General features: G+C 34.0%; 1 protein-coding gene across 5 annotated transcripts in view; it reads left to right on the forward strand.

The window, feature by feature from the left end:
• Nucleotides 1–1,143: 1,143 nt before the first annotated feature.
• The window catches only part of LOC139503321 (islet cell autoantigen 1-like), a 52,341-nt gene continuing 37,397 nt past the window's right edge, over nt 1,144–16,087 (forward strand). For 3 of the 5 annotated variants that reach the window (XM_071293087.1, XM_071293088.1, XM_071293090.1), the window contains exons 1-6: nt 1,144–1,238; nt 3,078–3,130; nt 4,466–4,643; nt 10,188–10,260; nt 12,687–12,810; nt 15,170–15,368. In XM_071293087.1, coding sequence (XP_071149188.1) covers nt 3,126–3,130; nt 4,466–4,643; nt 10,188–10,260; nt 12,687–12,810; nt 15,170–15,368 — 579 coding nt within the window. In that variant the 5' untranslated portion in view covers nt 1,144–1,238; nt 3,078–3,125. Of the gene's footprint in view, nt 1,239–3,077; nt 3,131–4,465; nt 4,644–10,187; nt 10,261–12,686; nt 12,811–13,122; nt 13,158–13,332; nt 13,368–15,169; nt 15,369–16,087 lie in introns of all 5 variants that reach the window. The other 2 variants (XM_071293091.1, XM_071293089.1) reach the window with 2 other exon arrangements.

Here is a 16,087-nt window from a genome sequence, read left to right on the forward strand (position 1 = left end):
ATGTACACTTTCTTTTTGACGAATCAAGTTATTTTTTTTTCTCCAAAAATAACGGTAACAATAATTGTTTAGGACCTCTGACGAATCACGATACGGATATTTTGATGAATCACGGTACAATTTTAACCAATTTGACGATAACATACAGTAGCCGAAAATTACTGTTTGACGTCTTACGGTAAAGGGCAACTTCAATTGCTACCCCGTGTATACATGATGAATTTATTTGTTTAATCATAAATTAAAAAAACTTTGAATTGAAATACTAAGGATTATCTACCCCCAAGAATAAATTACCTATATACCTGTATTTGGCAAAACTTTTCCCGGCAATGCTCTTCTATTTCGTACTTTATTTTGTCTTGCAAGTTTTCACTTTTTTGTTCGAGCGGTCCTGATAAGTCTTTTGTAGAAGAAACGCACGTTATACCTATGTTTATGGAGAATCCTTACTTTTCAAAAACAGATTCAAAATTTGGTAACCAGTCAATAATTTATATTTTTTTTTTTTTTATATTTTCTGTAATTGAAAAATAACCCAAGTTTTATGCGTCCCTGATAAGTCTTTTGTATACGAAACCCACGTTATACGTTAGTTTTCGAAAGCAGATTCAAAATTTTGTAACCAGTCTGAGACTACTAGCCCCACAGGACGCAATTACGACTGGACACAATTACGAACGATTTCCAATGTTTGCCCTCTGAGATCATATTTGTTTATATTTATCAATAAATGTTTTTATAAATAAAAACCCTATTAAAAATCCCTTGTTTTCATGATAATACTATTTATGTGCACTTGGTGAATGTTGATGACGATGACAAAATCATTCTGAAAATATTATAAGAACGGCAATCTGACCTGGAAGTCTCAGAAGCAGTCAATAATTTATACTGATTATTTTTACATTGTTCTGTAGGAAAAATAACTCAAGTTTTATGTGGTGGTAATTCATTTTCATTACAGACTACAGATTAACAAATCGTTCAAAACAATAATGTCAAGGTGAATAAAAGGACCAAATCTTTGAAATGAAACATGTTAATATTGGATATTTCCAGAAGTTTCTAAGAGTCCTTTCAGTTCTTTGAAACAGACGTATGAAAGATTAACTCCCTTTGTATCATTCGGTATTTTCCGTCACTTTCCGGTATATATCGTTAGTAAACATGGACGTCTGAAAATGATGCGATTTTTAATGCAGCAATATTTTATTTGTTAAGAGAAAACAAAACCTGTAAGATCAATAAGACCCTATGTAACTCTCATTCAAAACTAGAAAATTAGGCTAAAAATGTTTTCTTCTGTTTAAAACACCATAAAACAGACGATTTGTCATCTCTTTATTTGTGTAATTTTTTGACACGTCTCTGCACCAAAAAATTAATGTAGCTTACCCGAATATAGATGCATAACCGTAGCTCTTGGGTTACGCAACTGATCTGAAGAATTCCATTCACATTTATATTCCTATCATTCACATCACTGTCATATTGAGTCGTCATTAAGCATGTTAAGTAATAAAGAAAACACATTTATACTAAGAGTTGTGTGCATAATTTTTCAAAGCAAAGTCGCTGACACTGGTCATGCTGGTATATTTGCCTTTGGTGACAAATTATTCTAGATCTATCACAAGAACCATAATGGATGTAGTCAAACTGCTTCCAACAGATAAATCACTGGTTCTTTAAACATCCACATATCAAATAAAAATCATAACAGTAAAGGTCTCAATTGTTGGGGGTATTTTTTGGGTCCAACAGGCCAGGCCATTGAAAAGTGAATGTTGGTTTCCCCCAACATGTGAAAATTATCAAGGCTCGGCAGGCAGGAAAAACGTTTTATTTTATTTTTGGAATTGTTGTTAATGTCCGAGTTTGCAGATCTATCCCTTGAAGATGCTTATTTTCAATCTAATTTATTATTCATTTTCTGGAAAGTCATTTGCCGAAAGTTGCTACTATCATGGTTATTGACTCAAATGTATATAAATTCACTTTTCAATATTTGTGCTTAGCCTTTTTTTAAATTGTTTTTATTTCCAATTGGGCCATTATCATTCAAAATGGGGCACTGTACGTTACAAACCCATATAATCCATCACGAGTTCAGGCTCTCAGTTCCAGGTCAAACCGAAGACTCTAGATAAGTTTTTAAAATTGAGAATAGAAAACAGGGAATATGTCACAGACGCACTCCGACCAAAGAGGAAATAACAGCCATTTAGGTCAATGGGTCTTCATATCAATGCAGTGAGAAAATTGTGCACCTGAACTGTCTGAAGGTGGGCCTCAGCTGGCCACAATGAAAATGTGTACTAGTTCAGTGAAAATGCTTTTTTTTCAGTAAACATGAAAAACTTCTGATTTAAAGTGAAGACTAATCAGAAATAATCTCTTGTGATCTATGATTGTCTATAGCATGTTAAAATTGAATGTCAGAATGAGTTAGTCTTGTATTTGTGAGACAACTGTATCATTTCTAGAACTTTTCTTTTTATAATCCACTGTGATACACATCTTGTTTTATTGTATACATGTACACATGGTACATTTTGGTTGATTTTGGCACGTTCGAATATGAAATTATCTGCTATAATAATGTTGAGGAATAAACATGCGCAATGAATATTAATCTATGTTATACACATGACAGCATAAAAACACAGAACAAAAGCTTAATACTTTAATTTCACAAGGGTTGTTTAGCTTTAAAAAAGGAAGGACACCTGAAACCTAGGTCTTCATGTTGTGTGGCCAACTGGCAACCTCATTTCAGAAGCTATTTTCAGAAAATGATGCGGGCTGAAATAAAAGATTTTGACCCAGCTCACTTCAAATCTCTTTGTCTGGGGTGAAAACACAGGGGTCTTTATCATGTTTATTTATAATGTACATGTAGGCTTTCAAAGTCTGGAGATAATAGAAATAAGTATGTCATAACAACAGTGACCTATAGTTGTTAATTTCTGTGTCATTTGGTCTCTTGTGATGAGTTGCCTCATTGGCAATCATACCATATCTTTTTTATATCAAACCTTTAACATGTTTTATAAAACTTTTTTTTTCCACAGATTGTCTAGTAGTTCATCAACGCTGTGTACAGATATTGTATAGAAAGGATGTCGTAAGTACACAATGTATAATCATGATAATACAGTGAAACCAGTCTTATCCGAACTTAACTCAATAACCATGATAAACATGATAAACATGATACATGTAAATGGGACTTACAATTTAGTTTGGTTTTGGCAGATTTTCCATTTAATCACATTCATAACACATAACATTCTTGACATTGGATATGACTAGAGATTAAAATGTTTGGTTTAGATAGGTTAGTTTTTAGTTTAAGCAAGATTTGAATTAGACAATGCAAGTTTCATTGTAGTTAAATTTCAGCTATGAGTATTTTTGTGTGTCTGTCATCACAGGCCATTCATTAGGAGGCGGTACCTGGTACTTTTACCCTCCTATGCTATTGACCAGTACCGCCTAAATGTAGGAATTTTTATATAAGATATTCATGGAATTAATTGAAAAGTACCGCCTAGAAACGTGGAAAGTACCAGTCAACATGAAAGATAATGAAACCCCTGGACATCATCAAAACTTGTCTTTATTTATAAATCATAATTATATAACATTTGATAGACGTCTAGAGTCTAGGTTAACGAAGCTATAAAGTGTGTGGTTCAGAGGGATTCTAATTAGACGTCGAGCCATACCTTTTACAGTAATACATCATACCAGTTAACGAAATCCCTTTTATTTGTAACCTGTGATTTTCTCTTTAACACCAGGGAGGCAGCGTTATAATATTGTAGTATCATTTATACCTTTTTTTTATGCCCCACCTTTTTTATGTTTTGTGGTCTGTGCCTCTGTTCGTTCGTCCATCCATGCGTCTGTTTGTCCCGCTTCAGGTTAAAGTTTTTGGTCAAGGTAGTTTTTGATGAAGTCCAATCAACCTGAAACTTACTACACATGTTCCCTATTATATGATCTTTCTAATGTTAATGTCAAATTAAAGTATTGACCCCAATTTCACGGTCCACTGAACAAAGAAAAAGATAGTGTGAAGCTCAGGTTAAAGTTTTTGGTCAAGGTAGTTTTTGATGAAGTTGAAGTCCAATCAACTTGAAACTTAGTACACATGTTAACTATGATATGATCTTTCTAATTTTATTGCCAAATAAAGTATTGATCCCAATTTCATGGTCCACTGAACATGTAAAATGATAGTGCAAGTGGGGCATCCGTGTACTATGGACACATTCTTGTTTGTGTATCTGTCATGTCTATAAATCACATATTTTGCTCTGGATTTCTTGTAAATTTACTTAATTGATGGACAAGTGAAACAAATTGTTTACAGCATGGTGAATGAAAAATAAATAATGTCTGTCTGCCATGTTTTATTAAGAACACCAGGAAAACTGTTTTAAATCTTTTTCAGTCGGCATGGTTACAGTGGATCCAACTATGATAAATATGTGGAACGAACAGATACATCCACAGTTCACAAGATCAAGGAAACATTCTGGACAACCAAACAAGCAGTAATACAGAAACTAGGCAAGAAAGAAGATGAACATGTGGTCGCATCAGATGCTCAACTCGATGCTAAGTTAGAGGTATGATATATGCTCAACTTGATGCTAAGTTAAAGGTATGATATATGCTCAACTTGATGCTAAGTTAGAGGTATGATATGGGAATGCTCAACTCGATGCTAAGGTAGAGTTATGATATGGGAATGCTCAACTTGATGCTAAGTTAGAGGTATGATATATGCTCAACTCGATGCTATGTTAGAGGTATGATATGGGAATGCTCAACTCGATGCCAAGTTAAAGATATGATATGGGGATGCTCAACTTGATGCTAAGTTAGAGGTATGATATAAGCTCAACTTGATGCTAAGCTAGAGTTATGATATAGTGATCTGGAAGGTTTTTTTCACATTAGGCCCAGGGCCCCTCAAAAATAAATTCAATGGGACATTTTAAAAAATAATGGGCCATGTTGTCAAATGAGTGGGCCATTTGAATTGACTTCTGTAAAAAAATAAAAAGTATCATTATTTTTTGGCAAAGAGGTGTTGGTACTACGGTATGATTTTAAATAATATCATGGATATTGTTCCTGTGATTCTGTAATTTCCATGAATATACAATAACTTCTTCCAAAATGGACAATATTAAAGATAACCTGTATTTACAATGTTTATACTGGTACTGTTGCCTTGGCTTGTTCATGTTCATGGTTGGTTTTTTTTAACATTAAATTTGGGTCTTCGTCGATACCATACTTATTCTAGACGTTTCGTATTAGAGGACATTTCAGGCACTTCCTCTGCATTTCTTGTATTATTATTATTACTTCATCACGATGACAAGATTAACAGTAGAGAGTACCATTAATTGATAGAACAAAACAATAATTCGCTAAAGTCATGTTAACAAAATGTCAAAACGAGCCAAAGACCAAAAAATAACAAGGGCAGTTAAGCATCTTTTATGGAGACAAAAACCATATTCATAAAAAGGCTTCAGGGGTTTTCAATCGAAATAATAGCAAGCTAAACTAAGTTAATAGATTATTGTTATAGTTAAATTTCCTCTGTAATAGCAAAATTTCACAAATTTAAAGTTGTTTATAAAAAATTATATCATGAATGATGGTCAATTACGTTTTTTGGGTTATCAGTTAAGACCGCATCGCTCTATTATTACCATAGGAAAACACCCGAGACATTAAACCGCATGGTTCTATTACCATAGGAAAACACCTGAGACGTCTGAAAAATATATAGGTGCTCCTATGATTGGAGGAACATTATACAGTTGTGTACACATACATGGCGGCACGGAACACGATCGGAAATCCATTTGACAATATCTAAACGTTTCGAAACGATGTGAAAAATATCGTACACCACATGGGGCTTCCATTTGTCACTCTATGCGCCATTTCTGGTCAATATGCGCTATAGGCGCAGGGTGCACGTCCTTCCCGATCACTGTGATACATGCTGAACTTGATGCTAGGTTAGAGGTATGATATGGGAATGCTCATCTTGATGCTGAGGTAGAGTTATTTTATGTGAATGCTCAACTTAATGCTAAGGTAGAGTTATTATATGGGGATGCTCAACTTGATGCTAAGGTAGAGTTATTATATGGGGATGCTCAACTTGATGCTAAGGTAGAGTTATTATATGGGGATGCTCAACTTGATGCTAAGGTAGAGTTATTATATGGGGATGCTCAACTTGATGCTAAGGTAGAGTTATTATATGGGGATGCTCAACTTGATGCTAAGGTAGAGTTATTATATGGGGATGCTCAACTTGATGCTAAGGTAGAGTTATTATATGGGGATGCTCAACTTGATGCTAAGGTAGAGTTATTATATGGGAATGCTCAACTTGATGCTAAGGTAGAGTTATTATATGGCAATGCTCAACTTGATGCTAAGGTAGAGTTATTATATGGTGATGCTCAACTTGATGCTAAGGTAGAGTTATTATATGGGGATGCTCAACTTGATGCTAAGGTAGAGTTATTATATGGGAATGCTCAACTTGATGCTAAGGTAGAGTTATTATATGGGGATGCTCAACTTGATGCTAAGGTAGAGTTATTATATGGGGATGCTCAACTTGATGCTAAGGTAGAGTTATTATATGGGGATGCTCAACTTGATGCTAAGGTAGAGTTAGTATATGGAGATGCTCAACTTGATGCTAAGGTAGAGTTATTATATGGGAATGCTCAACTTGATGCTAAGGTAGAGTTATGATATGGGGATGCTCAACTTGATGCTAGGTTAGAGGTATGATATGGGGATGCTCAACTTGATGCTAAGGTAGAGTTATTATATGGAGATGCTCAACTTGATGCTAAGGTAGAGTTATTATATGGGGATGCTCAACTTGATGCTAAGGTAGAGTTATTATATGGGGATGCTCAACTTGATGCTAAGGTAGAGTTATTATATGGGGATGCTCAACTTGATGCTAATTAGGTAGAGTTATTATATGGGAATGCTCAACTTGATGCTAAGGTAGAGTTATTATATGGGGATGCTCAACTTGATGCTAAGGTAGAGTTATTATATGGGGATGCTCAACTTGATGCTAAGGTAGAGTTATTATATGGGAATGCTCAACTTGATGCTAAGGTAGAGTTATTATATGGGGATGCTCAACTTGATGCTAAGGTAGAGTTATTATATGGGAATGCTCAACTTGATGCTAAGGTAGAGTTATTATATGGGGATGCTCAACTTGATGCTAGGTTAGAGGTATGATATGGGGATGCTCAACTTGATGCTAAGGTAGAGTTATTATATGGGGATGCTCAACTTGATGCTAAGGTAGAGTTATTATATGGGGATGCTCAACTTGATGCTAAGGTAGAGTTATTATATGGGGATGCTCAACTTGATGCTAAGGTAGAGTTATTATATGGGGATGCTCAACTTGATGCTAAGGTAGAGTTATTATATGGGGATGCTTAACTTGATGCTAAGGTACATGTAGAGTTATAATATTGGAATATTGGTAAATGGTTTTATCTGACTTGGCAGGGCTAAAGCAGCTCTGTAACAGAAATGTTAAGAATTAATTCTGTGAATCTGTACTGACAACTATATATATTTATTCTTGCTTTATTTAAATATAAAAATAAGGAGAAGGGACATGATTGCCAATGAGACAAGACAGTTCAAATACTGTGGATTCATTTATTTTCGTGGATACCAATTTTCGTGGATTAAGAAAAACTTGCATATTCGTGGATATTTAATTTCGTGGTTTTGCTGAAGTCTACATACAAACCTATAGAAAAATTATCATTCGTTGAATATTTAATTTCGTGGTTTGACTGTGCCCACGAAATCCACGAAAATTGGTATCTAACGAATAATAATGAATCCACAGTAACGTGAATATAAGCAATTGTAAGCCACTGTACAGTTTTCAACAATGAGAAAACCCATAAGGTAAAGTCAGAGCTCTATAAAAGGTCTGACTTGAAAAACATGACAATTCAAATTAGAAAACTAACTTAGTTATAATGCAATTTACAAAAAAAAATAATGTTTATATAGATTAGACCGTTGCTTTTCCCGTTTGAATAAGTTGACACTAGTAATTATTTTGGGCCCTTTATAGCTTGCTGATCGGTGTAAGCCAGGCTCTGTGTTGAAGACCCTACCTTGACCTATAGTGGTTTACTTTTATAAATTGTTACTTGGATGGAGAGTTGTCTCATTGACACTCATACCACATCTTTTTATATCTATGAACTAACAACCACTGAATTTCAGGCTCCTGTCACGATAAAAAAATATTTAACACAAAAATAATCCATGTTGTTGTGTTATTTAATGGATTAATTATATCATGGAAGTATTATATTGACAGGAACTCCAACGAAAAATTAGCACTGTATTCCCATCCCACTGATTTCTTTAAGAAAATAAAAGGTTCCGACTCAGTTTGTCAAGTACGTGATAACTCCTTTGTGGGGTATCTGCGATGCCGCCTTCGCCTGTTCTTTTAACTGAAGCTGGTCTTATCACGTGATTTGATATCGATTGTCTTATCTACCTACCAATTTAAATTAACACGGAAACTCCCGTGGTTATTTGTGAATCGCCACATGAATAACAACACCTGTTTCCGTTCAATAAATGAAGAACAACGCTGAAAAGATAGAAAAAATCGGTCCATATTTAACAGAATGACATAAGAAAATTAACATCATTCGGAAAGAGGGAAAGCTTATTTTTAGTTTTGTTAAGTATGTTTTAATCATTGGAACTTGGAAATCGGGAAATATCCGATTATGAAAATTACATGATTCTAAAGCAGAGAGTTTGCAGAAAATAATGTGATAGTGTGCCAGATGGTGCCAGATAACTCAAATTTTAAGTTAAAGATTGTAAACTTTTATCGAGTGTTACACAAATATTTATGATTTTCTCTATCGTATAATGTTGTTAACTTATTTATCAAATATATTTTAAAGACTAAAAGAGGTTAATAATTACACGCATGTGATGACCTCTACATAGCAATATCAGGTTCACGAGACATGCAGATGAATTGTTACACCTTTTATGATAATTCCAAAGTAATGTTGTAAACAACCTTAAACATTCAACCTAGTCCGAGATTACTCAATCTGACGTCTGACAGATTTATTTTTTACGGATGGCTTTTAATATTTCTGGTTGCATTTAAAGAACGATCACCATGATGAGCCCTAAGAAGTTTAATTTTTTTTATCATGGAAACCAAATTAGAATTTATTTTATGTGTTTAAAAGCTTAACAGTTCTGAAACATCTTACACCTTATGCTAAGAAATTTATGTTTCTGTTTCTTGTTTAATTGCATGAAATATTTGCCATTGGACTTTCAGTAAACAATAAATCAAAATATATGATATTTTTTTCGGATCAAAGCTCTTTAACCCCGTCACCCCGGCCAACTTTTGGATTAAATTTTTGTTGGAAATTCTTTCATTAAACACTTCATTAAAATATTTGTCAAAGTTAGCAGTAAAACGCGATAATAATTACTGATAAAAACTTTTCCGTTTACTTTACATGAGAATTTTATGATTTTCAAGCCTAACACGCATATATGTATATAACAGTTATGCGTGTTTAGCCAACGGCTCTCTCATGAATAAAAATCTTACTATTTTAAAATTGATTGCAACTTAAACTGAAATGTTTATGGCTTGTGAGTATTTTACTCCTTATTTTTTTTTTTTTTTTTTTTTAATATTTGGTGAAAACAGTCGCGGGGATTTCGTTTCTTTTCTTTTTATTTGTTTTTAAGCAGCAAAACCCGTAAAAACTGACATATTTGTCATTCACATGGTCGGTAAATGTCATTCCTTTGACAATTAAGTACACATCCGGTTATTTCGGTATGTTCCGTAATTACGATCATTCACGAGGTTCCAAAAATTTGATCGGAACCCATGCATCCATAAGACATGTCGAGTTAATTAACAGATACTTAACGATTTTGCGGCATCGCACTATAAACCTTTGAAGTCCGCTTGTTGGAGTTCCTGTCAATATAATACTTCCATGATTATATGATTTTAAAAAGTATTCTGAACTACATTGGTGAATGCCATTTTTATCTCTTAGGTATTCAGATCTATACAGAGATCTTCCATGGAACTATTGAAAGTAATAGAAAAATACCAGGATCGTTTATGTCGTAAGTACGAACTACAAGAAAATATTAGAAAATGTCAGAATTGTTTACATCTTCATATGAGGGTAGTAATGGGGGTACCTTCATGAAGAATAACGATAAAATTTCTTGCCAAATGACGTTAACGGTAATTTGTGGTGCATGAAGATAAAAACGTCACCTGATTTTGATGAATCGTGTTAATTTTTTTCCAAAAATAACGGTAATGATAAGGGTATTTTGACTAATCACGGTAAAATTTTAACTAATTTGACGCTAACGATAGCCGAAAATTACTGTTTCACGCCTGACTGTAAAGGGCATATTACTACCAAGGCTTCCAAAACGATCAATTGTATAATGTCGGTAAAAGTCTGACTGGGCAAAGCATGAAACGGTCATCTACTTTTTAGTTTTCAAGGCTTTTTTGGTCATTTTAACATAATTCACTATCTTTTGACCCAACCTTTTACCTTTAACAGCCACACATTTTTCGGTCATAAAAGTGACATGATGATTAATTACTATCAAAACAGCCCCTACTCCAATACTTTCTAATTTTAATCAAGGCTAATTAGTTGGTGGACAGCTGAAAACTACCTGTTCAGGTGACAGGTAAACTATTTTCAGTACCTGACATCGTATAAATTTATCTGTCTATTCACAATTATTTTGCGTACATTTCAGAGGTTTGTGTCTAATTGATTTAGTCCAACAGATTAAAATTATAATAAATACATTTATAAACATGATTTGATGAAACATTTAAAAAGGTTTTAAATGAAATTTTCGTCAGAACTACGATGTATGAACAGGAACGTGTGTGCATGTGCACAGGTGGGAAATTTAATTATGCATCCTACATTTCTTCAAAAATGCTAAAATTATCATTGATACCTGTTACAAACGTTCATTTCAAGTATTTTGTGGAAGAGATAATGTGGAAAGAGCTTCTTCACTAAGTGGTGCATTGTAAAAGAAAACTGATTTGTTGTTTCCGTTTAAGGTCCATGTTTAACCATTGTAAGGCAACATCTGGTTTTTAAAAATGTGACTTTAAAAACGAAAGTAAAGTTTTTGACAACGTCATTTTGCACAAAGTCTAAGGCAGATATGAGCACGATGATGTGCACACTTTGAATGATGTACTGCCAATTTTAAGTTTACGTCAGAAGATCAAATTCATATCAAAGTAAAGTTTAATATCATTTTTTTTTTAATCTAATGTCAATCATTGGGATGGCCATCTGATTACCATAATTGCCTTTTGTGACTTAGTCTTAGGGATTAGAATTGGGATCAGATATGAAATGTCTGGCTGGCTCATAAAAAATTTGGAAGCTTTGATTACTATCCTCTTATATGTAAATTAATGTTTCAGATATGAAATTATGTGGGAAATCTTGAATTTAAAATTGAGAATGGAAATGGGGAATATGTCAAAGAGACAACAACCCAACCAAAGAGCAGAAACATACTAAGACCACCAATGGGTCTTCTACACAGTGAGAAAATTCCACACCTGGAAGCAGGCCTCAGCTGGGCCCTGATTTAAAATGTTTTTCATTCAAAGAACAACTAAATTCAGAACAATTAAATTTGATCTAGAGAAAGTGCTGCATACGAAAGTATTAGAATGTGTGAAAGTACTAATTAAACTCCCATTGAACCTTTGGACAAAAAATTATGAAATTAAATTCTAACATAAATTTAAAAACCAAGTACGATTTGAATTCAAGTTCCATCCAAACTTTGCAATGAAAATGTATAAATATTAGAAAAACAAAGAATACACAAAACCATTACATGATTAAAATAAAACCAACACAAAAAAACAAAGAATACACAAAACCATTACATGATTAAAATAAAACCAACACAGAAAAACAAAGAATACACAAAATCAGTACATGATTAAAATAAAACCAACACAAAAAAACAAAAAAACTGCTTTTATTGCTGTTCTTCATCTCAAAGTGACAGACCTTCAACATGGAGCCAAAAAAAAAAAACTATCACTGCAAGTTTTAGATAGCTTCTCTCACTGGCTTAAGGTGGTACCCAACACTTTCACTAAAATTAATTTGGCTCATTAAATTTTCATAAAATTTTGTCAAAGTATTTACTTTGAACCTCAAATAAAAATATGAAAATTTAAAAATTTTTGAACCAACTGTTTTGTCAGAAAAATTACACTGGTAATATAGCAATTTGACAAACACCAATTTTGATCATTGAGAAGCTTAATATTCCTTTTACAACACAACAAAATTAAAATGTTTAGCTGACTTTACAGACTTATCTCCCTGTAGTGTTAGGTACATGTACCACCTTAAGAAGAGATCTTGAAAAAAAATAAAATAATAATAAATGAACATACTAGTAAGTAGTTCATAAATGTATATTAAGACAAAATAAAAACAAGTTTGAATGAATATTTTCTTTTATAGGTTTGTCACAAGAAGAAAGTAGCACAGGCAGATTCCTTAAATCACAGAGTAACATTGACAAAACCAGAGCTGGAAAAATGATGGCTGCTGTAGGCAAGTCACAGAGCTTTTCAGCTCAGCAAAGGTAGGCAAATCATAGAGATTCTCAGCTCAGCAACTAGGCAAATCACAGAGGTTCTCAGCTCAGCAAAGGTAGGCATTTCTAGAGCTTCTAAGCTCAGCAAAGGTAGGCAAATCATAGAGCTTCTTAGCTCAACAAAGGTATGAAAATCACAGACCTTATCAGCTCAGCAAAGGTTGGCAAATCATAGAGCTTCTCAGCTCAGCAAAGGTAGGCAAATCATAGAGCTACTTATCTCAGCAAAGGTAGGCAAATCATAGAGCTTCTCAGCCCAGGAAAGAGAGGCAATTCATACAGCTTCTCTGCTCAGCAAAGGTAGGCAAATCACAGAGCTTCTCAGCTCAGCAAAGGTAGGCTAATCATTGAGCTTCTCAGCTCAGCAAAGGTAGGCAAATCATTGAGCTACTCAGCTCAGCAAAGGTATGAAAATCATAGAGCTTCTCAGCTCAGCAAAGGTAGGCAAATCATAGAGCTTTTCAGCTTTGGAAAGAGAGGCAATTCATAGAGCTTCTCTGCTCAGCAAAGGTAGGCAAATCACAGAGCTTCTCAGCTCAGCAAAGGTAGGCAAATCATGGATGTTCTCAGCTCTGCAATTAGACAAATCGTAGAGTAACATTGACAAAATGATGGCTGCTGTAGGCGAATCACAGAGCTTCTCAGCCCAGCAAAGGTAGGCAAATCACTTGGCTCATCAGAAGTAAATGAATCTCATAGCTTCTCAGTTTAGTTTAGATTAAGGTGTAGTTTTGTTTTCAGTGATTAACAAGAGCATGGAAAACCTTCAAGCCTAGGCTACAGAAATCTCAAAATTAAAAAAATGTAAAGATAAAAAAATATTTTATAAAAAAATATAACCTTATCAAATTTACGTATCAAGCAATTGCTTGATTTTTGTTAATGTATGGTGGTCAAACAATTTCATTCCTTTTAACTTTCTGTCAATTTCCATTAAAAAAGAATCAGTTTTGTCATAGTCTTTATTTAACATCATAACATAAGCAATATGATGGGTGCCACATGTGGATCAGGATCTGCTTACCCTTCCGGAGCACCTGAGATCACCCCAAGTTTTTGATGGGGTTTGTGTTGCTGAGTGTTTAGTTTTCTATGTTGTGACTTCTGTATTATTGTTTGTCTGTTTGTCTTTTTGTCGAGCCTGCAACTTTTGTTGCAGAAAGCTCGACATAGGGATAGTGATCCGGCGGCGGCTACAGCGGCGGTGTTAGCTAACTTCTTAAAAGCTTTATATTTTAGAAGGTGGAAGAACTGGATGCTTCATACTTTGTATATAGATGCCTCATGTTACGAAGTTTCCGTCAGTCACATGTCCAATGTCCTTGACCTCATTTTCATGGTTAAGTGACCACTTGAAAAAAAAGTTCAAATTTTTTGTAATGTTGAATTCTCTCTTATTATAAGTAATAGGATAACTATATTTGATATGTGCGTACCTTGCAAGGTCCTCATGTCTGTCAGACAGTTTTCACTTGACCTCGACCTCATTTCATGGATCAGTGAACAAGGTTAAGTTTTGGTGGTCAAGTCCATATCTCAGATACTATAAGCAATAGGGCTAATATATTCGGTGTATGGAAGGACTGTAAGGTGTACATGTCCAACTGGCAGGTGTCATCTGACCTTGACCTCATTTTCATGGTTCAGTGGTTATAGTTAGATTTTTGTGTTTTGGTCTATTATTCTCATACTATATGCAATAGGTCTACTATATTTGTTGTATGGAATGATTGTAAGGTGTACATGTCTAGCGGGCAGATGTCATGTGACCTTGACCTAATTTTCATGGTTCAGTGGTCAAAGTTAAGTTTTTGAGTTTTGGTCTATTTATCTAATACTATATGCCATAGGTCAACTATATTTGGTGTATGGAAATATTTTATGATCTTTATGTCAGTCGTGCAGGTTTTATTTGACCGTGACCTCATTTTCACGGTTCATTGCACAGTGTTAAGTTTTTGTGTTTTGGTCTATTTTTCTTAAACAATAAGTAATAGGTCAACTATATATGTTGTATAGAAGCATTGTTAGCTGTACATGTCTGCCTGGCATGGTTCATCTGACCTTGACCTCATTTTCAAGGTTCATTGGTCTTTGTTTAGTTATCTTGGTTAATGTTAAGTTTATGGTACAGTTGTTATAAAGCTTAGCTTTATACTTATCACTATCAACATAATATCAATGATTAGTATAGAAGGCGAGACATTTCAGCGTGTGCACTCTTGTTATTTTTAGCCTTGGCTTTGTCAGTTTATTTTCAATCTATGAGTTTGACTAACCCTCTGGGATCTTTCGTCTCTACTTTATTTTTGTATTGTATGAAACTTTAAAATCATTTGTATTTTAGGTTAGCGATGAGAGTTCCGCTTGTAAGACTTTACCAGGAGGTGGAAACATTTAGATACCGAGCCATATCAGACACATTGATGACTATAAATAGAATGGAGGGAGCCAGAACAGAGTACAGAGGTGCCCTCTTGTGGATGAAAGACGTATCAGAACAGTTGGATCCAGATACTTATAAACAGTTAGAAAAATTTAGAAAAGTAAGAAAAAAATTTTAGAAAAGAAAAAAAAAAATAGATAGAGAAAACAAAGATATTTTAATTATTGATTTTATGTTTCTGAGTTCTAGGGTTTTATTCATTAAAAAAGGGGGATTTTCCAGTTTTCAGACAATAACTCAAAAATGCTTTCAGTAGTTCTCATGAAACTTTGGTAAGTAGTGTATATCTATTGACGTAAGCCCCCGTTAGTTTTCTATAAATTCTGATTTGACATTGAAAAATATGTCATTTGATTGTTGAACAATACTAGAAAATAGAAATATTAAGAAATTATAATAAACTTATCTCCCTTTGCCCAGCAGCCGGAAACTCAACTTTTTATTTTGTTTAAATTTATCTGCAGATTGTATTTTGTATCCCCATAAATGACTATCTTCCATACATTTGTACATATATTTGTCAGGCCTTTTCCAGAAAAAAATGTATGGGGGGGTTGGAAGGCACATTATATTAATAATACATGGGTGATGTATATCAGAGCAACTTTTCACACTATAATGCACTATAATTCTCAATTACAATTGTCTGGGTGGCGGGTGCTGACAAAAACTGCCTTCCAACCCCCCCATACATTTTTTTCTGGAATAGCCCTCACGTAGAATCTGAAAGCTATTAATTTCATTTATAAAAATCACACATAGACTTAAAATGGGGAAATTAATTAAATGGTGTTTAGTTCTAATTTCATGATTGATATA

This window comes from Mytilus edulis, chromosome 14 (genome assembly GCF_963676685.1).
Source record: "Mytilus edulis chromosome 14, xbMytEdul2.2, whole genome shotgun sequence".
Taxonomy (NCBI): Eukaryota; Metazoa; Mollusca; class Bivalvia; order Mytilida; family Mytilidae; genus Mytilus; species Mytilus edulis.